The 25,110-nt window shown below is 43.0% G+C and overlaps 1 protein-coding gene across 1 annotated transcript in view; it reads left to right on the top strand.

Moving 5' to 3' along the window:
* Positions 1–25,110, top strand: part of SLC25A30 (solute carrier family 25 member 30) — a 117,792-nt gene that overhangs the window by 33,791 nt on the left and 58,891 nt on the right. The window contains exon 4 of the mRNA XM_069203185.1: positions 18,733–18,827. Within this exon, the coding sequence (XP_069059286.1) occupies positions 18,733–18,827 (95 nt within the window). The remainder of the gene's footprint in view (positions 1–18,732; positions 18,828–25,110) is intronic.

Here is a 25,110-nt window from a genome sequence, read left to right as displayed (position 1 = left end):
TTACAGCATATTACTGACTGGCAGCAAGTTGTCTGTCTGCCCCTATGCACACTCGTTCAGTAGATCAAACCACCACTAGCCTCCAATATCAGCCATGCCTTCTGTTGTCACTTCGTGCTTTTGTGTGTTCTAGTTCCCATTATTTCAGCATTCTTTACATGTGATATCTGGCCCAAAACTACCCTTTAGATCTCTTTGGCCACAGCACTTTGATGTAGCATCTTGCTTCAGTCCACCCACTTGGTGGTTTTCGGTGATCTTTCCAGAGCTACATCCCAAAATAGATCTCTGAAGGGCTTAACTGATGCCTGGGCCCTTATGATAGGCTTTGATGGTGTTATCTGTTCTCAACAGGGTGCGTTGAGTCTGAATTCTCTTTCAGACTTTGTGCACTACAGTACCACCTGTGTGTATGTATGCTTGCACTATTTGTACAGCACAAATCTTGCTGAAAATCAGCTGAGCAATGTATTGCCCTATAATGCTCTTTAAAGAGATATGCCTCAAGGCTTTTCCTATATTGAAGAAGAGTAGGGCTGGACCTTATTATCTGGAACTAATTACCCATATATCTGAGGGCCTAGGCGGACAAAAACGTTTGCCAGTTTTTTTCTTTCGTGCGCTTCATCTCCAATTTTATTTTGTCTTGGTTGTGAGTGTAATCAGTGCTACTTACGATGGTGAGTTCCAAAACCAAATAGATGGGGGTGCTGGCCTTGCCTTTATAGATGATGCACCTGACCTTGAATGAGGTGCCAGTTGACCGTGGGATCCCGTGGAAGTAGTCAGCGCCTGGACAATTACATCACAATCATCTGGGGGTGTGATATGGTCATTCTTCCTTAGGCCCATGCTGAGGTGTACCTTCTTCTTTAAGATGATGCTGAATGGGGAAGCAATGTGGAGTCAGCGAGGCTGCGCCATAGAGTATTGGCACCACCCACATTCAAGAGTAAGATGGCTCAAACTGCAGTTATAAAGTTGGTTTGTGGAGAAATGTTTTCACCTGCTCATTTCGAAAGAGCTGGTACCAGGGTATCTTGGTTTTCATGGCGGTGTGTTAATTGATGATGAGGTTAGAGTCAAGGGTGAATCAGAGTGACCTGGCCTGGAGACAAAGTTTGGATTTGATTCTAACCAGGTTAATGTAATTAAGCTAGGTTTGGACTCTGTTTTGCTTCGTGTTTTCAGTTAATATGGAGTATTCCTGAATCACAGAAGTGCTGGAACGTCAGGTCTGGATGAGGTACAAGGAGTGCTTGAGTTTGTTGTTTGAAGGAGCCTTTCACGCAGAGATGTGTGTGTCATCGTATTTATGGATTTTGATTCTGTTACCAACAAATAATATTCCAAGCTGCTCCTAGTAGAGGATGAGGTTGATGGGGGGACAAAGAGTCCTTGGGAGCCTTATCATCTAATAGGCTCCTACATTTGCCGGAAGATCCCTATGTGAACAAAGTGGTGTCACTTGCTGAGGTATGAGGAGAGGCAGTGAAGGATGTAACCAGGGAATCACTTCCCGGGCTTGACAGTGTTGATAACGGTGACATGGTTGACTGTGTAGAGAGCAGTTGATTATTGCAGCAATATCGAGCGTCAGGGGCCATGTTTCCTGGTGATTGTCACAAGATGTTACATATACTGAGGAAGGAGCATCTCCTCCTTCATCATTGTAATCATTGTATTAACTTTGCACTTACCACTTAAACAGTTCTGCTATGTCTCGTCCAAAACCTAGCACCAATGACACCAACCTGTATGGCAAAGTCTTTGGGTGCTTCATGTCTTGCTGGCAACTGTATCAATTCTGGTTCAAAAATTAGGATGAGTGGGTTCAGGAATTTAAGGGAGGGTGAAGCTTCACCTTTTGGAAGTAACCCCATCAGAGTAGATAGAGGGTGGTCGAACCAGCCATCTACCAGTCACTTCTGTTCTGAAGTCTGTGCATAAGTGCCTTAGCAGATGTACTGGGAGCCTGAACTCTGCCCTGATACTTCCTGTTGACTTTTGCAGGGTATACAAGGTAAGTAATGCTTCATAGGAACACTTAGGGGACAGAGGGACGCCCCTGAGCCTGATGTGATACGTCTGCATGCATCACGATGCATGACTCTGCCACCATTTTGTATAAAATTTACTGTTCCATGATGACAGATGCCTTTCTTGGAGCAGTAAATAGAGTAAATGAATAAAATGTGCTTGAAAGGACTTGTTCAGAAAGGAGTGTCACTGCACCAAATTGCATTTGCCCGGCCCACCCAAAAAAATAAAGTATTTAGCAAAACAAATGGCGAGGGAGGTGGGGCAGGAATTGAGAAGGGGGTGTGGAGATGAAGTCCATGCCGCTAAGCAGCGGAGCATAGATGGAAGAGCACCGGAGGAGCAAAGGTTAACACAAAAAAAAAAAAGCACGTGGGTGATGTAATGCAATGGAGTGGCATGCCACACGAGGAGGAGAATTTAGGGGGGAATCAGCACATGATGGCTAGAGTAAGAAAACACACTTTTCTATGAAGTTTTAGAAGAAAAAGTAACAATTGTCCCTTGAATGTACGCAGTGGACACAAATTATTCAGTCAGAAAATAGTAAAGAAGGAATGCCGTAGAGGCAGGATTAAACAAAGAAAGCTGTGGAAAGCCACTAAATAAGTAGCAGAGAAATGAGACAGACAACAAGGCTTTCCAATCTAGAGCAAGGGGCTGACTCAAAGCCTACTAAATATCAGTACTTTAATTTATTAAAAGCAATGAATCTCGGATAACAGATTGCTAAAGCAGAGATCCAAGAAAGTCATGAGTAAAATATCGAAGCAACAGTGGCCCCCTGGCTACCTTAATGTTTACCTTTTGTAGTTGGTACAGCGAAGAGCTCTACCTCCTTACAATGTAAAGGTATTTATGAAGACTTTCAAAATCTGTGATCCCCTGTGGTGGTGCCTTGGTCATTTTAGCATCGGGGATGTCATGTTCTATGACTCGGTGAGAACGTATGTAATTTTAGTGATCCATCATAACAGTGCACGATCTTGGAATGTTCCAGCCTCTTAACAATGGACGTAATATTGTTCCTCTAACATCCATACAGTCTAATAGAATGAGTAGCCGGTCACTAGCCACATTGAACATAACATTTAAATCAATCACATACATTTATAGAGCGCGCTACTTACCCGTTAGGGTTCCAAGACGCTAAATGGGGGGGGGGGGGTGACTGCTATTGCTCGAAGAGCCAGGTCTTGAGGAGTCTTCTGAAGGCGAGTAGGTCTTGGGTCTGTCGTAGGTAGGTAGGGAGCGTTTTCCAGGTCTTGGCGGCGAGGTAGGAGAAGGATCTGCCACCGGAGGTGGTTCGTTGGATGCGTGGGGCGAGGGCGAGGCTTGCGGAGCGTAGCTGGTGGGTCGGAGTGTAGAAGTTGAGTCTGCTGTTCAGGTAGGTAGGGCCGGCGTTGTGGAGTGCCTTGTGTGCATGGGTGAGGAGATTGAAGGTGACCCTCTTGTTGACGGGAAGCTAGTGGAGCTCTTTGAGGAGTGGGGTGATGTGGCTGTGGCGGGGGGCGCTGGTGATGAGTCGGGCGGAGGCGTTTTGGATGCGTTGTAGTCGTCGGAGGTGCTTTGCTGGGATTCCTGCATAGAGTGCGTTGCCGTAGTCCAATCTGCTGCTGACGAGGGTGTGGTTTCATTTGTGCTTCAGTTTCATAATACGTTCTGTTCATGGCAGCCATGATGATGATGATGATGATGATGATGATAAAATCTGTAGGGTTGATGTCCCTTTCTCAGTTGGAATCTCCACTTTGAAAAATAATTCAACCGTGGTCCCCATAGATATTCTTCCATATTAAACCTTCACACTTAAGTCTGTGAGTTGTTGAAATTGTAACACAACTGGATTCGTGTTTCTACATTTTAGAAGATTTGTATACATCTGCACAATTACCTTTAAGTATTTATTTGACTGTTTCATAAATTTCGAAAAGATGATTAGTAGAAGTATCACTATGCAATCATATTGAGTATCACTCAGTCACTGTAATGTTTGGTAAAGCCACCTTCCTTGTGGTATTCCCAAATAGCTGTAAAGGTGGGAAGCTAGGACTAAAGGTATTAGAAACAAAAGAAGTTGTTTTTCATCCTTTAAAGAATCTAGTAGGGCTCCGTTTGCCTCTCTGAGGGCACAATTGCAGTGTTTGGTTGTTAAGGTCAACTGATCACACAGGTATCCATGTTCTATTTGAGACCTATTTACGCAGCCTGCTTGTGAGATAACTCATCTCTTTATTTCACTATTTGAATTTTATGTGACTAAAGGAAAATGGTTCCAAAGTGAGTCCCATTGAAAGGAAAAGTGACATGCATTTTTTTACATAAATGCTTTATCTGATTTTTCAAGCATATGAGATAGTACAAACAGTAAACTACAAATCTTAGAATAGGGCCACAGACCCAGCCACTATTGTCCATGCATGCAATTACCTGAGCGGTCACAATTCATATTCTCCCTCTCTGCCCCATTCCCCTCACCTCTCTCATTGTTACAACCACAGATACAGAACAGTTTAAGAAAGACATTACATTAACCCACATGGCTTCATCCCGGTTATCTGGAAAGAATCTTATTGAGGCTGTTACTTGTTTGATCCGAAGAGTTGGCCCTTATCAAAATATTTCACGTTCCACCTTAAAGTAAGCATCACCCTATCAATGTGGGCGGGTTGATCTAGCCTATTTTCGTAGTGTGAGCCGATGGTTCAGACGATGGTGTCAGCTGTTCAAGAAATAAACTTGAAGAAAGGGCCCCATGCTTTTTCAAAAATGGACAGTCGATTTCCAGTATATAGATATATATATGTATTTGATTTTCTCATAAGGTGTCATTAAGAACATTTCTTCAATCCATTGCTCTGCTGTCAGTATAATATCAGATTTCTGGAAACCGAATAAACATATTTTCACAAGCGCAAGTTCCATTGAAATCCAATGCCTCAATTGAGGAGTAATCTCTGGATATGGCATTGTGTTGTGTAGTATAACTGATGAACTCTCAAGGCATACAGTGACTCCAGCACTGGCTTGCATTTATCTTCCAGTAGTGTCTCAGTATCTGGCACTCCCAGATTGTTTATTATATTGCAGTCTGGTTGGTGGCATCTTCAGCAATCTGATGAAGAGGAGGTTCTTGCCTGTACCCACTGGTGTGGGAACCAGTGCCACATATACAAGAATTTGTAGTAGTCTAGCTTCAGTCTCCCTTCTCTGAGGTATTTATAATGGTAGAGTTGGAGATCTGTCTATCTGTAATATAGTCTAAGCGTGTGTGTCCACCAGTTCCTTTGTTGAGACCTAGGCGGGCCTGAGTGAACTCCTTCTGTGACAGTTACATAATTCTGAAACCATTATTTAACCCTGAGACCACTCATCTAAACGTTCCCCTGGTTCTGAAATGTGACCTCAGAGGGGATCTTGCTAGAGAGATGGGTTGAGGTCCTAGTACTGTTGTGAGACAGTGCAACATTTGTTGATCTCTCCAGAACTGTTTAGTAGTGAGCACAAACCTGGTGCATGCATCAGGGCCAGACATTATTTTGCCTTCTGATAGTAATTGGCCCATCATGGACACCCTCACACCCCAGACATCTGACCAGGAGCATGCCTTTTTGAAGCTGCTGTGATCGGTTTTTGGTCCTCTGTTTTATTGGGTTCATAGGAGAAATGGCAGAGGAGATGGGAGGCAAAGTATGTTTATAAAGTACACCATGAACCTCCGTAGGAATGAAATCCCCAGATGGAATGAAGAAAAATAAGAAATGAGTTAGAACAGTCAATCAAGCACCAAAAGGGCTGGCAGCGTTGGTTGACTTCAGTCAAAAACTAATAAAAAGTGTTAAATAATACACCATTGGTTATAGATTGCAGTGCTTTTAATTGCGCTGAACAAATCAATGACGAAAGGTAGACATGAGAGCACGTCATTAGTAGAAAAGCAGCATTTGCAGCACTGTGCTGATAATGTACTTTCTTTTTTGTTGGTAGGAAAAACTAAGTACAGGAGAGACCATGTGTGCTTGCCTCTTCGTACTGCGTCTTATCTGCGCAGAATCTGGACCTGCGCGCGTTTCGGAATCATTGATGGCTGCATCCTCAGTCGCTGAACTGGTGTTAGGCTATAGTGATTTACTCACGTTTAAAATAATACTCAAATGGGGATCATTTTGAACACCTTGTCAATGTTCGGGGCTTTTTGCTAGTTGATCTCTTAGCCATTGAAGAGAAAAGCCAACATTTGTTCAGTGTGTAAAGCTGGTTGAAAGTTTGAGTACCATGTTGCTTGCCAATATTTTAATCTAATCATACTTCAGGAGTTCTCTCAAGATTTGACAGCCATTTAAATTTAAAGGTCTTCATGTTGGAAACCCTGTATGTAGTCTGCTCTCGCACCTGGAATAAGGAACATTTTGCCAATGCTCAAGAGAGGATTTTGTTTCTAACCAGGTCTCCAACCTTAGAGACTGTACACATTTGATAATTTTATGGAGGCCTTTTACATGATCATTGTCTTTCATCTTAAAGACCAAAAGATTAATGGCAACATGTGCAATGACTGGTGTACGAAAATAGTTGGACCTTAGTTCTGTTCAGTTAATGCAATTATTACCACCAGCTTGGTTGCTTTCAAATTTTAAAACAAGTTGAAACAATTCAGTTTTTAATTTTTTGCAGTTAGCAGGTGAACTAGTTGTCACTGTAATATAATCAGTATAAGAAACATTGGAAAACATCCCTAAAAATCATCTTTCTAGAAAAAATGACCTGCTCCATTACCTTTCTAATGGTATGAATAAATAGAGTTCAGATCTACCTAAAGTCTTGGAGAAGGTGGAGGACACACCCTGCCTACCAATAATAATTCATGCCTATAATCTCAGGCGAGGCTACCACTACCTGGGAATAATCACTCCTGCTTTGACTGAAGTATTGGACAGTGCAGTTCGATATTTTGCTCATTCTGATTGTTCAAAAGCAGGACTGTCATCTACCACATTTCTCTGCTGGGTTGCTGTGAATGTGTGCTATTCTTCCTTCTTTGGTTCCGACATGAGTAGAATCGGGGAAGATACTATTTTAAAGGGAGCACCTAAAGCATTCTGCCATTACTTCCATGACTGTTTGTTTCCAAGGATTCTGCAAGCTTTTACTGTCCAGGAAATCAGCCAACAATAGAGATTTATTGTTAGGTAGGTAACACCATAAACCACCACATATGTGTCTCCCCCCTAAGTCACCCCGTGCTCAAATGCAAAAAGAACAGATGATGGTCGGAGTGCTGAACAATGTCAAACATTCACCCCCAGTCAGAGATTCAGGCCTAAATCCATTGTTGTTTTGCCCACCATGCCACCCCAGTTTGGACCCAGCCATATGCAAATCTGTCTTGACCTTGCTTCCTATGGGAACAGTCCAGCCCGATCTGCCATGCCAGGTTCTCACTGGACCAGAAACGAGCATCCTGTGAATGGTATCGGGTTATCACCCCTCATCGGCTAGGTTATCTTGAATCCAGCGGCACAGTGAGCCTAGGACCCATGTCTGTGCATACCCGGTGCATCTTAGCATGACAAATGCAAAAGAACAGATGATGGATGGATTGATGATTTAGGCCTAGATCTGTGAATGGGGGTGAATGTTTGACATTGTTCAGGATTCTGTCAATCATCTGTTCTTTTTCCATTTGTCACCTACCTGTACTCAGACCGAAGAAGCCTAAGCCACTGCCTTCTTGTCAAGAATTTTTGTAATATATATTTTATTGTATTTCAGGAGAGGAAAAAAAACAAGTGTATAACGGTCATTTAATCTATCAACATCTGATTTGTGTGAACCATACCTTTGACCAAAATACGGTTTCAGGTTTATTTATGTATTGAAAGATTATAGTTTGGTAGAACAATACAATTTCTGTCAACATTATGTGAATGTATAGCAAGAGGTTAAATATCTTTTAAAGCATTAAGAAGTTGGGGGCATGTCCAAGATGGTGCCTGGACAGGAGTGAAACCTTGTAACTCTGCCATCTGCCCGATAACAGTGTCCGAGATTGGGCCTTCCCTGCGCTGGGGACTGGAGAAGAGGCATCCAGAGCACCGCTGGCAGGTGGGGGCACATGATAACACTGGAGCCCCGTCTTTGAGGCTTGAACGATGTGCACCGCTGCTCGTCTGACCTCAAAATGGCAGCCGCCTGGAGCTAACTGCAGACACAAGCCTACTTGCTACACGGGGCAGCGCACACTGTAACCCTCAATGCTGGGGACCCCTATCTAAGCTAGATTCAGCACCCTCCCACAGAGTTCCTGACTCCACACAAGAGACACGTTTGGTCCCTGATGATGAGTCCATTTGGTGGAAAACCAGCACAGGGCCCATGCAGCGGTAAATGTCGGTTATCATTGGTGAACGCCAGCGGAACACAGTGCAACACTATCGAATAGTGGTGCGCCCCCCGACCTTCTCCGCTGAGTAACATGGAGAACAGACACAACCAAAAGATACCGTGGCACATGGATGGGCTGATTGGGTCACACGCCTCCTACTGGCAGAGGCTTTGCTGCTGCCCACACTCTTGGTGAACGGTGAGACCCTGGAGGTGAGAGCTGCATGCCTGTGAGTCGAGCGCTCTGGCATAACTGCAACTGAAGAATTGGGCAAACCAGACCTCCTGGTGACATGCTAGGCGGCTGGGTAGATGTTTGTGGAGTGGCTGGGGGGGTGGGGGATTTGCGCTATATCCAGAACACAAGTGGTGGAACATCGATTAGTGACTGACGGAATAACCTTTGCAGAACCTCGGAGACTGGTACGGGCCTACTGCAGTGAGGATCATGGTGGGCCCAAGCACCCATAAGAAAGCACCCTCAATTAGGGATCTGCTTATTAAGCCACCAGGGAAAAAAAGTGGACCAGCATGAGGAGGCCACCCTACCCGGCGCACCCACCTACAGATGGCGACACCACAGGAGCAACTGATGGTGCAGAGTCCGTTACAAATGCCTTTCTGGAGACCCTCTTTGGAGCTGTACACGCCGATATCGCATAACTTAAACAGGACATCATGGAGGATATCAAGGGACTGGGGAAAGAAATGAATGAACTGATGGATCGGGTGTCCGGCCTTGAACAAACCAGTAATACGCAGGGAGAAGAATTGGATGCACCGAGAAATACTGGATTTGCAAGACAAAAATGCAGAACTGCGATACCAGGTGGAAGATCTTGAAAATAGATCCAGGAAGGCCAACATTAGAATCAAGGGAGTATACTGCAAGCAGCCGGAGGGTACCTGGCGGACTATGTCCGCAAACTCTCATTGTATTGTGCAGAGCTTGCTCTCATAGAGGTTGTCATGAAGAGAACCCATAGGGCCGGGAGACCTGCTGCATCCCCTGGGCAACCTCAAGACATTTTAACTTGCCTCCACTATTACCGACATAGAGGTGTGGAATAAAAAAAAAAAAACTCTACTTATCCATGGGACAGGTTGCTTCTTAATTCTACTTGTCTGGTTAAAAAAAAATCTACTTGTCCCTTTGGTGTCAAGTAGTGCGGCAACAAATTATGGCAGCAATCTCATTATGTAAGAGCACTAATAATACCCTCTCTGATTATGCCAGGGTTACTACTATAGTAGGGCTTGAATATTTGCATTTTTAATCCCTGATAAAGCTATTTCCTTATTTTTCTACCCTTTCGCAGATCTACATACTGGGGCTGGAGGAAACAGTAAGCAATAGTTCCAGGGCTGGGAATGCCTTTGAGTCTGAAAACCTACCAACTTGCATGTTTTAAGGATTTTCACCAACTCTTACCTAATCTTTAACCATAATGAGAGTGTTTGAAAATGTACTCCTAATAAGGGCAGAAGTAGAAGTTCTTCCAGGGTTGGGAGAAAAGTGGTTGGAGGGAAAGTGAACTTGTAAATGCTCAATAGATTTTCACATGAGCAGATCTACACATGGAAATTTGCTCGTGTTTAAAATACAGTTTACAAATATTTTCTAGGAGAAACATTTCCCGGTCTACTTCTGTAAGTTTTTGCAAACTCATGAAAGCCACTAATTCAAAGACATATACCATGAGTGCACTTTTATGACTTTTTTTTAAAGAATTGGGTCCCTAATTAGGTCTGATGTTAACAAGAACATTTTGTTTTTATTAAACTTCTATTTCTCAATCTATCGGCTGGCTTTACTGTGAGTGATCACATTCTGCTCTTCCACAATGAGCATATTGGCACACAAAGTAGTTTTGTTCGGTGCCAGGAACCACTGTGGCAATTGGTGGCATAGCAAAACTGGAGGTGGCCCCCTGCAAAGAACATGGAGGGACCCCCTGGAGGGTTGCTGCAGGGCCTTTGTTATGCTACTGGTGGCAATGTGTGCTTTGTGTGACCAAAAACTGCCCCCCACCCCTTTTTGCCAGTGTTTTGCACGATGGTTAAGGGCCTGGAAGCTCCTACAACAATAAAGTGTTACAAAAGCCATGTCAAAACAAGACACACGTTGAGGAAACCAAAAGACTCACAAAACATGTCAGATTGGTTTGCTTTGCCAGTGCTTGTTTATTTTCATGCTTCCCATAATATTGTTGAAAATGGTTACAGTGACTTTCCATTAGTATTTTTTATTTTTTTGGGACATGCTAGCATGCATTATCACATTTTACTAAATGACGTTTCAAAGTAATAGCACCTAAAATTTTATAGTAGAAAAACCTTTTTTTCCTACTTGCATTTTCTTCTGAACATTTTATTTTGAAAGCAAAGAATCATCACTCTTGCTTTCAAGCTTCTGCAAACATTTGGATCTAATCAGTGAGCATACTAGGAGCATTATACATAGCCTCATATTGTTAAACTTTTCAAACGTGTACACTGTTTTTTTTTTTTTTGTTTTTTTTTGGAACCACTGTAGTGCATTGTGACATTAAAATGTTTATTTGCAGCAGCGCTCACCCTAATAACAAAGCCTTTTGATTCATGAACCATAAACACAAGTTCGAACAGCATTAACATATGGACACACATATCACCTCCACTGCAGACGGTTCCCTTCTCTGTAAACTGTCAGCCAAAGAGTTTCTGCTGCAGGGGGTTAGGCATACTTGTCCCAAGGACAAAATAAATATGAAAACCTGTTGCCCTTGACCCTAAACAATATGTCCCAGGCGTCGGGTGATAGGAATTCTACATCTCTGTGACAAAAAGAAACCATCATGGCAGCAGTGAAGGACCCCAACCACATAGACTTTGAGGGCAACAAGGTCTGGTTATATCAAGATCTATCACCTATAACTCTGCAGCGTCACTGCCAATTACGACCCAAAACAGAATTTCTACAAAAAACAGGATGTGCGCTACCGCTGGGGTCTCCCTTTCCACCTCACATTAGTCTGGAATGATGAGACACGCAGCATGCACACCTTGGAAGAGGTGCAGGCAATATTACCCATCACCAATCGACAGAATTATGATGCGTTACATTCGTTGAAGCCGAACTCCTCACGCTCGTCGACATCCCTCAGATGCTCGGCGAGAAAGAAGGTGAAAATGGTCGAGCCAACTGAAATTGAAAGGGCAGCCCTTCTTCGTCACCTGAATCCCCGGGATCAGGCTTCCAGCCTAGAAAACGACTGAGAAAGGATTGCCTGACCATCATGGCACAGAAGACCCCAACGCTGGACCAACCTACCACCTTCCAGGTTCCAAGTAAAGACAGATCATCTGGGCCCATCTCCAATGTTCGAGAAGGACATATACTGACATCAGGGATTCTCACCCCATGGAGGGGACGCCAGCTCTGATTGTGATGCCTCAACCTGTTGGTTTGACGCGGTGCTGGGAAAGACCACATTGGTTCTACTCTTTCTCTTTTTGGCAATCTATGCTATCTCTTTTCTCCCCTTTTCCTACCTATTATGTATAGCAAGAATTAGTTGGTGTACTATATCTATCAAAGAGATATTGGTTGGTTATTTCCGGACAGTCCGTGGTCGACTTCACAAGCATACATTTCCACATCGATTCTCCAATGACACACATTATCTGTTATAATATCTGGGGGCTTAATGCGCCCGCAAATTGGTTAACATTTCTATCCATGATGCACGACTCCAAATGTGATATTAGTCTGGTACAGGAAACTCACCTCATACAATCAGATTGGAAACGTTTAAGGTTGAGGTGGTATGATTGACAATACTTTTCCTCTGGCATAGGGAAAAAGGCTGGAGTAGCCATTCTTTTGGTCTCCCACTTCCCGGGCAAAGTAGTTCAGACACAGGCTGATATCCCTAGCAGGCTCCTGCACTCCGCATCACACCTTCACACTTGCTCCCAGGAAACTTTTTATCTAGAAGCCTTGGGTAGGGTGATGGCCACTTCAGATAAGGATGGATTAATTGGAGGGGATTTCAATTTAGTACTAGATACGGGATTGGACAGATCTGCACAGCGAGTGGGACAGATGGGGGCAATTCCATGCAGCGTTTTTGAACAATTGACAAACGATAGGCTCTCTGGTGCAGTCGCCATCCCACAGAGAGCGACTACATTTTCTATTTGGCAGCCCACCAGACGTATGCGCGAATAGGTCTCTATCTAGCCACACCGCACATTTTGCAATCCACCCCTCATGTAGATATAGGAACTGCAGCACTCTGTCCATACTCCTCTCCACACCACCATATTTCTCCCAGGCCTAGCCCCTCAGCAACGCTCTAATCATCAACTCCTTACTAGTGAAACATATCGAAGAATTGTTGGGCACCATCCCTGAATTTTTGGGACACAATGGCCTCCTGGACACACCCATTGTAATGCTTTGGGACATACTAAAATCTGTTGTTCGTGGCCATCTGATTGCCCTGGTGACTCTCCTTAATAGAATATGGAAGGATAAAAGGGCCACGCTTGAGGGACAGGTAAAGGAGCCAGAAATGGACCACAAATGGACAGGGTCTCATAGGATAGGCTGACAAATAAACATAGCTCGAAAGCAACTTTGACGCTGGACATGGACAGATCTGCATACGTTTTGTGGGAGCAATAAAGCCGGGCAACTCCTTGTGCACTGCGAGTAGGCCCAAGCAGTCTGACAGCAGATAGTGGCACTGGAGGGATCCCAGGGTGAGCACCTAGACCAGTATGAATAAATCGCCAACTCCTTAGAGCAGCTCTGCTCTGCTGACTCCTTAACAGAAGGAGATTTTGTATCATACTTATCACGCTCACCGCTAGAGCATTTACCCACATCAGACACTTTGCGTTTAGATCAGGACATCAGTGTGAGTGAAATACTATCTGTGATCTCCCGTTTATAATCCAATGAGACTTCCAGGCATGATGGTTATACCTCAGAATTTTATAAACTATTTGGTAACCACTTAGCCCCTATACTCACTCCCCTATATATCTCCTTCAGCACCACGGGCTCCCTTACAGAATCCATTAAACTTGCCATTATCACAGTTTTGTCCAAACCAGGTAAGGCCCCACTACACTGCTCCTCTTATCGACCGATTTCTTTAATAAATGTGGATGCCAAGATATTCACCTCTGTCCTGGTGAATCGATTAGCCCCCTATATGCAGGGCATTGTCGATCAAGATCAAGCCATTTTTATCCCGGAGTGCAACTGTGGTTATAATACAAAATGCATATGCAACCTGCTGGATAAGACTCAACGATCCCCGTATCAGTTGACACCAAAAAAGCATTTGATTGGGTGCCTTGGTCCTACTTGTTTGCAGTGCTGCGGAAGGTAGGCATGGGTGGGCGGTTCATCAGATGGATACAGTGCAGTTACAGTGGTCCTAAGGCGGTGGTCTGGGTAAACTGTCTAACATCTTTCCCCTTTCAGGTCGTTTGGGGCACCAGACAAGGCTGACCATTATCTCCACTACTTTTTGCACAGTACATGGAGCCCTTTGCTGAGCGTATTAGTCGAACCCCCATAATAACTGGCATCCACATGGGGGATGAGAACACAAGGTAGCACTTCATGCAGACGATGTTGTAGTGACCCTGACGCATCCCCTCTTGTCTTTCCCACACTGATAGAAGAGTTGGAGGCTTTCGGAAAGACTTCTGGGTTTAAGGTGAACTTACAAAAAGCTCAGATTCTAAACCTAACGGTCCTGGTGACAAACCAAGTCATTCTACAACGCAGCTTCCCCTTCACCTGGGGGACACCGGAAGTGATGCATTTGGGATTCTGCATCTATTCCACCAGTATCTAACTATAGCACCTTACTGTCAAGAGTGCGTGCGGACCTTCACTCCTGGAGGGCCTATGCGCTCTCCTGGCTGGGCCGCAATGCAGCAGTTAAGATGACCTTGTTAACTAGAATCTTATACGTGATGCAGACATTGCCTCTACCACTTCTCCCCACATGCTGACTAAGCTACAACGCCAAATAGAGGACTAAATTTGGGAAGGGAAAAATGCATGCATAGCCAAGAAGGGTTGGTTGGCTTGGTGGATCCCTCATCTTACACATTACTGTCAGGCCGTTCAACTGAGATACTTAGTAGAGTGGACCAGAGCCCTCACAGAAAAACACTATTGCTTCATAGATCAGGCTGTCGCAGGCATACACATATGGAAGATACTGTGGCTACCTAAGCACCATAGACCACCACAAGTTTATATCTCCCCCATTTTAAGAGCCACAGTGGGATTCTAGGACAAAGTACAAACGAGTAGGAATCTCCACCAGAATCGCCCCCCTCACTCTAAACATAGATAATCCTGACGAGCCTCCCCCGCCCCCCCCCCCCCACACACACACACACACACACACACACACACACATATCAGGTTCCCAATTATGTGTTGTGGCAGCAGGCCAACTGTAAGAGGATTGGTGACTTGTTTGATGAATCCGGTCTTCTGACCTTCACTCAGATCCAACAATAATATGGTGTCCCTGAAAACACCCGATGACCGCATCTGGCCATATGCCATTGGGTTACTCAGCCTTCCATTAAGCCACACGCGAGCCAACCCCATTTGACTTTGAGAAATGGCTACTGACTAGAGGTTCCGACAAACGCCTACTCTCAGACATCTGTGTGTTTCGTAGCACTATACAAGTCCCACCTGCATCCTCAGAACAGCGATGTTGGGAGAAGGAATGCGAACGTTCCTTCACAGGTAGGGAGTGGACAGATATCCTCAAACGGGCTAACTCATCGGCACGAAGCACCTCAGGTAAAGAGACGCTGCTTAAGGTGGTACACTATTGTTACTATACACTGGCACGAGTGGCCCAGTGGAAGAGGGATGGAGATGCTCACTGCTGGCGGGGATGCACCCAGGACCCCTGACATATCTCCTTTGGAGTTTCGGACATCTCCACCTCTACTGGTCTGATGTTTTAGATGCCATTGACAAAATATGTAACATAACGATGTCTAGGTTTCCGAGCTATCTTCTTCAAGGCCTTCTGGATTTTTTAAACTACCCCTTGAAATTGCTACAGGGACAGGCCATCACACTGGCCATATGTGCAGCTATGCAAATTTTGTTAACACAATGGGGCACCGACTCTATACCCACACACTTAGATTGGCTATATAGACTTTGGGACTTAATAGGCACGGAGAAGCTGACGGCCACAGTTGAGCAGAGATTGCCCCTATTTGATAAAACGTGGGGTCCTTGTTTGTCCTACCTCTCTCAAAAGTTTGTGGCCCTCACCTGCCCTGATTATTTACGGGTTTCTCCTCCTCACACCCACCGGCTCAGTACTAGCCTAAATTCATATACTGCAGAGGAGGACTCTGGCTGGATCTACATCACGCTTTACATTCCAGCTTCATTGCATTAAACACCTACTCAGAAGAGTAGGTACACGTCCCTCTTAATGTCTCTTTCATTATCTACATTCCTCCTCTTTATTGTTCCTCACCAGCCAGAGATTGTAGGTGAGAGATGTTTATTGTTTCATATTTACTGTAAAATTGATACAAATATTTAAACCTAAAAACATTAAGAGGTTGGTAACAAATATTTGTAAGCAGCCGACAAAGTGGTAACATTACAAGTGAAAAACATTGGAATTATGTACCAATGTCTCTGGTTAGAGAGATCCAGAAAAGTGATCAATAAGTTCCTGGGAACTTGAACTACGCAGTTGCAAATATATAGTTTCTGAGTATTTACATATATCTTGGATGTAGCATTATTAGCCAATGGCTGGCTACCACTCTGGTTAGGTTAATATCTAATTACTATTAGAACCTTGGAATGTTGGGGGCTCTGTTGCAGACAATGGAGTGCTCTGGGCGTTTCGTGAGGAATTTGTTTTATTTGATAGAACATTCTGCCCTCTAGTGGCAGAATGTTCTAATAGCCTTAGAATCCGCCGTAGCGGGCTCTACCGGCCATAAAAAGCCCTTTCCCTTGTTAAATGCGGGAGCGGGCCTTTAATGGGCGGTAGAGCCCACTACGGTGGGTTCAAAGGGCTATACTAGACATGTGAACTGTCAAGTTTTCTTAAAGTGTCGGTGTAAGGTGTCTATTGAGTAGTCCTGAATGGTTAGCAAGGGCACTGAAACTGGTACTACTGCTCAGCTGTGGCCATCACTGTTTTCAATTATGGCAACATCATGTTAAGCTTTTACTGAATTTCACCAGTAGGTGCATATGAGGAGGTGAAGAAGTATAATATAGGATGGATAAAATCAGAGGAGAGGAAAATGGTGGTAGTTCACAATCAGTTGAGTTAAAGGGGCTAGAAATAAAGTAGGTAGAGGATGGAAAGAACAATAAAGTACAGCTACCTATCTACCAAGCCCCACACAGGAGTAACCATTCTGATGCTTAGCAGCACTGTAAACCCTGTTCAATTTGGCCACTGAGATTGTGGTTAATGACACTCTGAAGTAGCTTTTTCAATGCTGTGAGGCTCATAAGAATCACTAATGTCCCAATATTTATCACAAATGTCGATGTGCAAACTTCCTAATCAGATTATGCATCTGGTTTCAACAGCCTTTTATTATCCAGCTGCATGAGGTGGGAACATCTGGAGTGGATGCTCTGTTAGATCCATAGCCACCTTGATTACTGTGTGCCTTCCATTTTCCACTGATCCCCAGTCTGCCCTCACACATTTCAAGGCGGAGATGAAGCTCACTGTAATTGTCTTCTTTTGTACAAGTTCTACTGCTTCACTTATTAACAATGTCTGTAGAGTGGATCCTGACAGCCTACCCTGGCCTTTTCTGGAGTTGATGCTATCATCTAGGAGAAACAGTGTACCTTTATTGTAGATAGCAGACAAACCCACTTCTATTGCAGCCTCTATGGGAGAAACTGCCTGGGATAGCTCTCTAAAATTTTCTAGATTGTCTATTTGTAGGGGTAACAGAGGTAGTTTAGAACGCATTTTTTCTACAGTCCTCAGTGCTTCATCCATATTGACTGTTTGCTGTCTGTGCATCTTCCATGGCTCAGTTTTTGTTTTTTTTTAATAGAAGAATCACATAGCTTTAGTATATCCTCATTTAATAAGGTCTTGGACAAGGAAAAGAAAGGAGGAGATATTGCAGGATAACTTGCCAGTAATATTCATTACTCAGCAGCTCCTTTCCTCATCTGAATCCTTGCAGCCAAATGACTGAATCTCAGTCCACTAAACAGTGAGTTTCTTCTCATCTCACATTCACATTCAGCTTTAGCTGACTCATATAGCATTATTGATAGCAAAACTGCCATCAACTGCACAAACTCTCTGGGCATTATCCTGGATAAATACTTAACCTCCAAACTCACATGACTAAGAAAGCATTTTTCCAACTACCACTTCTATGAGGAATTATCCAGTTCCTCCGAGAACAAGACATTAAGGCACTTGTCCAATTTCATTTCCTCTCTACAATTGATTAAGGAACCTCTTTTGACTGGTCTTTCTAGAGTACACCTTACTCATCAGAAGGCAGTACTGCATGCAGTGGTATGCTTTCAGTGATACCAAAAAAAAAAAACACATCGCTAATAACATTTCAGTGGTTTCCTGAAGAAGTGAGAGTACTTTACTTTATCACCTGTGTGTTTCTGCATACACCTATCCGCATTTGATGCTTGTCTTGCAAGTTGAAAATATCTTGGGGTCATGGGTTTACCTGGTGCAGAATCACCTTTCTTAGAATCTTCAGCTATTAAAAAAAAAAATGAATGTTCAGTGGCCTGATACTTCTCAACTAGTGCAACCAAAATTTGAAACTTTCACTCTTCCACTTTACGCACCACCACCTCTCTGATTACTTCCTAAACTGAGCTTAAATCTCTTTTTCCATAGACAAGTTCTAAGTTGACTCCATTTTTTATTGCGTCTGTACCCCCCTGACTTTAATGTGTCTCCTCTCAGTTTGCTCCCATTCTTTTCCTGCTGCAAGTCTTCTACCTGCCTATTTTTCTAATCCCTTGCATCCTTTTAATTTGATAATGACTCCTTTAGCTAACTCTCCCATGTTTTAATCTCTCCCCTTCGAGCACGTCCTAATCTCCACTCAGCTCTCTAAATATTGCAGATGTACACGATTAACCTGTGTATATAGATTATAATATGTTTTCTTGTTATATATGGATCCCTCTGAATTTTTCTATTTATTGTCCAACTTTTTTTTTAACTCCCTCCCCCAAAGTATATTACATAAATTGTTTTTTTTCTTTTTAAGGATTGCTCCTGCAGTGCTACGTCAAGCATCCTATGGAACCATTAAAATTGGTACATATCAGAGTTTGAAGCGACTGTTTGTTGATCGGCCGGAAGGTGAGCGTCTCTTTTGTTCACATTGTTTTCAAACTTCACTGAAGAAACTGTGCAGTCATTTTTTCAAAAACCATAAAACACACAGCCATTTGTACTACAATTTCTCAGACTCTTACACGGCATGTGCACCCTGAGTCATGCTCAGAGCGACACACAGTGCAGTGGCCTTTTTTCAGACATCAAGCATGTTCAGGATTGAAGAAGGTGATTGGAGAGAAGCACTGCACTTTTCATATCCGATTTTGTATTGCTACCCCAGGCACAGCTTTGCAGATAATACCTATTCCTTGCATTTTGAGTGACGTTGATAGAAGGGTGTTTGTTACCTGACTTTATAACATCCTCAAGTTGTAGAAAAAAAGATACCTCAATATTTTAATGTAACTGTCTTTTTTTTTTTTACACTGGGGCTGATTAACGATCAATTAGTAATAAGTAGCCCTCACTGTATTTATGAATTACTTGTACCCAAGAAAAAATCGATTGCTTTAAAAAAACAAAAATCCTCTAGTTGCCTTTGCTGTTAACCAGTCGGATTTAATCTCAATCCCATCAATTAGGAAGACTGGATATAGGTCCATTACCCTAGTGATTCAGTCTCATTCAGTGAAAATGTTTCTTACTGATCAAATTGTCTTTTAAAAATTTCAACTACAGTTTACAGGGATGTCTCAGCAAATGAAGCAACTCCTTAAAGGACATCTTCTGCTCCTGGACCCTCACTTCAGTCCATGTTGTGTGACTGGATGCTTTAGAGAACACAAGCACTATAATTGGTGATAGTGGTCAATTCTAGTGACCACTGTCTAATGGCCACTGCCTCGGTTTCATATAGCAAGAATGTGCCACTTCATTTTACTGAAACCTTGTCACTATGTTGGACACATTACTATATGTATTACTTAAGGAGTGACTGTCCAGAAAACATGTCTGGCCCACTGTAGATGCAACAGCCTCTCTCTAGGAATTACACACTGGAAACCAACCAGAAGATGATCTCTGTATCCACATGGACTCCTTTAGGAACAATAAAAGGGCATGTCGTTCAGGTGAATAAAAGACTTACTGAAATGAAAGATTGGTTTATTGCTCAACTACCCTAGAAAGCTTTCAGATTATTCAGTCTATACTGATCTTGTACTGCCCTCTGCCCAGATCCATCCAATGGTTGGAGACCAGTGAAGGCTTCAAAGTTCGTAGTTGTATTTAAAAGTTCAAAAACGACCATTGCTAATAAGAAAGTAGAATACCAAATTTCCTTGGTGTCACCTGAGAGTCTGCAGGGATATGAAACCTTTTTCCTACACTGTAGGGTGATATTGAATATATTAACTGACTAGTAAAACAGATTTAACATGCATATTTTAATGTTGATGTATTTCCTGAAAGAACAACAAATGTGTTTACTGACCTGATTGTGATGATGAGAATCAGAAAATTCCTAGGTCTCGGTTGACAAACAGGAACTGTCTCCACTTCCTAAAATATTTTGTCCTGACTCAACACTATAACAAAAGTCATTCTTATCCCTGCTTACTACTTATTAACAAGTAGTAGGTCTTCAATGCCACAAATGATTTTTATAGGGCACGATAATAGACCAGCTTCTATTTAGGTGTGACAGCCAAGAGGTAAAGTTTTTCCCTAACAGAAGAGAAATGGCTCTTTTGGCCATGATGGAATATTATGTTATCCATTACAATCAAATGTGAGCATTCACTCTTTGTCTTTTTGGTTTGTGGGCAGCTTTCAGCACTATGAAACTTTGTCACAAGCTGACACAATGGGAAACAATAGCCTGGATTTCAGAGTGGTTTCAACTTCTTTACAACAGAAGAACAACTTTGGATTAAGGTAGAAACCTACTTGTCATCTACCCCTTGCTATTTGGCATTCATAAGACTCCTTGCTTTGTCCACTGTAGTGTGAGAACCTCCTAAGACGCATGACACTGTTTTGATCCAGAGGTCCTAAATTCCACTCACATGTTGACCTGCAGATCTGTTTGTGTGTTTCTGAGCCTATGAAGGGATTTTAATGGCATCAGAGCGACTTGAGGCAGTGAGTAATTAAAATAAGTTTAGCCGATTTGCGCTCATTGTAGTTCATCCAGTTTCTGTTGATTGGCCTTTTACACTTCATTACGTTATCATCCACGGAACTGTTACCACCAACATTTTTTAGCCTTGATACCAACTATGCCCCAAAAAAAGTGTACAGCTTGGGTGTCCTCCTTCATGATGAGCAGAACATGGATGCTTGGATTGGGTCAGTAGTTCAGGCTTTGTTTTAGTGTTTGCACCAAATGATAGCATCTCTTCCCGTCATTGAGGTTTAGCGTAAAGTGGTTGGTGAAATAGGGGGCAGTCCTATAATTCTTTGTTTAACCCTGCCAGCTAGCCTGGTGAATGGTATAGTTACAATAAAAAAAATGAAACTACTCGCCTGATTCTGGTCTTAAAAAAAGGTGAGTGAAATTAACACTGACTGGCTGTCGCCAAGGATTCATATTCAAGTCTCTCTGCTTAGCCTGTAGTTATCTTCGCAGTGCTAAACCTTTGCTAATCCTGTATTGGAACAGCCATAACCATGCATTTCTGTCCAGGGTATCCAGTCCAGTGATTAAGGAGCCTTGATCAAACAAGAATCCATCTAAAAAAAAACCAAATAATTCTTTGTTGCTGTTTACATAAACATAACATATCATAAGGTGTTTGCATGCAAACTCACAGAGAAGTATTGACAAATATATTGAAGTCTTGATATTACCCAACCTAGCATGTTGGCTACAAAATATATTTGCATAAAGTGACCACATCATAGGTAGCATCTTAAATATTGGGAACCTGATTGACTTAATCATCTGTTATCTGCACAGTAGTCTTCCCATCCAGCCCATAACCTGATGCTTTTGGATGAAATCTTCCCCCTTGTATATCAGAATCCGATGTATAGTCTGTATGTCCATACTACACCTCCCCTCTTAAACCAGGTAGTGTTGGCTTCCTCCAGTTCTATGCAATGTCTTTTTTTTTTCCCCAGCATTAACCCTAATCTCAGAGGAATCTTCTCAGCAATCAGGGAGCCCTGGTTTCCTAGTATATTTAACAGAGCTATCTTTGGGTTACATTCCATTGGCCCTTCAAGTATGGCATGGAAAATGTTAAAGATCCCCTTCCAGACGGTCCTGAGGACTGGGCAGGCCCAGACCGTGTAGAGAATATCGGACTTCAGCCCAGCATCTCAAGCAATCTGAAATCACCACAATCTTTTTGGGGTTGCCTTTGTCCGTCCCCCAATTTTCTCTGAGTTATTCAAAAGTATTGGGTGAGTTAATGATCACAGTTCTGTATAGGCAGGGTATTCTCTCTAGTGGGGTGTGTGGTGGCGTGGTCAATTTAGCTTAGAGGGGATTGAACTGAGGGACGTCTACAGGAATTGTTAGACATGACCAATTACATGCTGCAGTTGGAAATACCTATAGAACTGAGCTTGAAGTAGCCCAAATTCCTCTTAGATATGCAAGAAGGATTTTAATGTACCATCTGCTGCCACTTCTCCCAGGACTGAGATTTCCAAACAGCCCCACTCCATGAAGCCCTCAAGGGCAGTCACAGCAGTACCCAGCCACATACGAGTTTGTTCTGTCCGTTCTCTAGTCCACCAATTTGTTTCTTGGAGGCCTTTCATGTTTCTGTAACTACCTTTTGTTGCTGAGGGAGCTCTATACAGAAGCTTTCCTCCATACAGATAAGGAATGGGGAGCTCTCTCCAGTCACCCATGGTTTGGATACATAAGCTGTATCTGATACTTTTCCTAAATGGGTGGAATAAATCCAAATGTTCACGGTCAAGTGTGTAACCCTATAGTAAGACATGGATGGGATCTATTGTTGCTAAGTCACCATCATGTGTTGATTTGCAGTATTTAACGAACGAGACCTGGGGGGCAACCCTTTTTCCATAAAATTGATCTTAGTAATGGCATCAGAGTGTGCATATAGGAGCGAGGAAGGTTGAATGGATAGTTTTGCAGTGTATATAGGATTTTAGGAAGGATGATCATATTCACCAATGCAATCCCCCTCATCATAGATAGAGGAAGAGACATCCAGGTTTGAGTGGCCCTGTGAACCCTGTCTATCATTGGGGTAATGTTATCATTTCTAGTCACCTCTACTGCGTGGGTGAGGTGACTCCTATAGTATCTAATAGAGTCTGTGCTTGTCCACATCCCATTGTCCTTCAGCAAGGCTCCATATCGCTCAACCGGACATGAGGGGTAAAGTCTCCACTGGTACCAGTTGACCTTCAGTCCTGAGTATTGGCCAAATATCTCCAGTACCTTTGTGGCCGCAGGGCCTGAGGTCACTAGTTTCAGGAGCTCGTCGGTATATTGGGATATTTTGTCCTCAAGGTTTTCTGATCTTGGAAACCCAATGACCCTCTCAGAATGCTTGATCTTTCTGTCTAAAGCCACAATTGTGATTGCAAATAATTGTGGGTAGAGGGGCCATCCGTGTTCTTGTGTGGGGAGGAGGTAGGGGACACCTGACCTATCACATGTACAAACCGGTGAATTGATTTCACCTCCTGCTATTGTTAATTCAGTTTTCACTTTCATTAGGATGGATCTAAGTTTGGACAGAAAATTCTTGGATAATGAGGGTGGTGATCAGATTGAACAGGATGCCTGTCACAGTAATGTACCTCCCACCTGTGTTTTTTTCCATGTGTGCATCACTAGGAACAGGAGGTGTTTGTGTGTTAGTATCAACACCTATCAGGACATCGACTCCAATCAGGAGCAAAGTAGTGTGAAAACGTTATATCTGTAAAGGCAACATTAAATCTGTAATAAAAGTATCCCATCCCTGTATTCTTTGGCGGAGATAAGGACTGTTTCTTTTTAACCTTATTTTGTAGCCCATTTAAGTTCCAGAGGACACACCTCCCCAAGACTAGTCATCGCATTACAGAGAGCTTTCCACCATGGAAATCTGGCATCTGTCACCTTCACTGTCAGTTGCAGTTTCAAGGTGGTCCCCGTTATGGATGATGGAGGATTTCATGGACTTGGCTCAGAGCTGTTAAGAAGAATGTTCGCCTAATTGGCTGGCCTGGCCACAACCCCCAAGAATCGCTTTTTAAGTGTCACCCCGTCTTACATCAGAATACTTCTACATATCAAAAATATCAGAAGGTTCTGCAAGCTTACCTGTTTAAGTAGCCCCTGACGCTGTGTTTTCTGCTTGGTTCTTGCTCATGTGCTTTGGCAGGACTATTTTGTGTATCTCTTAAACTGTCCTGTTTCTTCTTGTGTGGCCACAGCCCAACATTAAAAAATATTGTTGATTATAAGTGCAGAATTGGATTTCATGTACACAAGCTGTTAAAATGAATTGAGATCAGGAAGGTGCACAAGTGCTTCTGAATAGTTTGTGTTTTTCATCGTGGTCTGTCTGATTTATTGTCTCTGGATATCTGGATGAAGTAACAGTACACTTCTGCTTCCAACACCTGGCTACTTCTCCAATCAGTTGTTGACTGTAGCTTTGCCTTTGATCCCGTACAGTGCTTTACCTAACCTTGTGGCTAGGTTCACGCTGTACAAATGCTGCATGCATAGCATGGCATTTCAAGAAGTTCCTAATAAATGGAAAGAAAGGGAAATGGGATACTGTATCAAAGAATGTGTTCCCCTGATTCAGACTGAAATTAGTACAGTAAAGGCCTCCCATGCAGTTTGAGGTGAATATAGTTGATGCTCTCCGATCATGGAACCATTTAATCTTTATCAGCTGGAGGACGTCTACTCTTCTTGCTTAACTTATTGATTTCCAAATGCTTACGGCGTTTGTGTGCCAGAACCGTTGTTGAGAGTGTAGGATAGGCATAAACGTGTATGCTTTTTGGTAGTATCTCCCTGATCTGTAAAGGTTCTTAGTGTAGTCGAGCCTCAGACTTGCAATCAGTTATAGTACTTGCCTATTTCAGATGATACGTTTGAGAAAATGTAACGGGATGAAAGGACAAATTACACAACATTATTTAGTTGAAAACAGTTGTTGGGCAAAAAACCCTGATTGTATTATGGAAAAATTAACCTTTTATGTGAGACCATTTCAATGAAGTGTTTGTGCACTGGTAGCTGGTGGACTTCGAAAGTTGTGGGATATAAACACATTACTCAAATTGAGCAGAGAAAGCAAAGTGAATAAGCATAATTACATCTACGACGATTTGGGAGAGTCTCCTCCTCACCCCTCACCCAATTATCCTG

Source organism: Pleurodeles waltl, chromosome 8 (assembly GCF_031143425.1).
Source record: "Pleurodeles waltl isolate 20211129_DDA chromosome 8, aPleWal1.hap1.20221129, whole genome shotgun sequence".
NCBI classification, from domain to species: domain Eukaryota; kingdom Metazoa; phylum Chordata; class Amphibia; order Caudata; family Salamandridae; genus Pleurodeles; species Pleurodeles waltl.
Note: the sequence above shows the minus strand (reverse complement) of the source record. Positions and strands in the feature narration are given on the sequence as shown.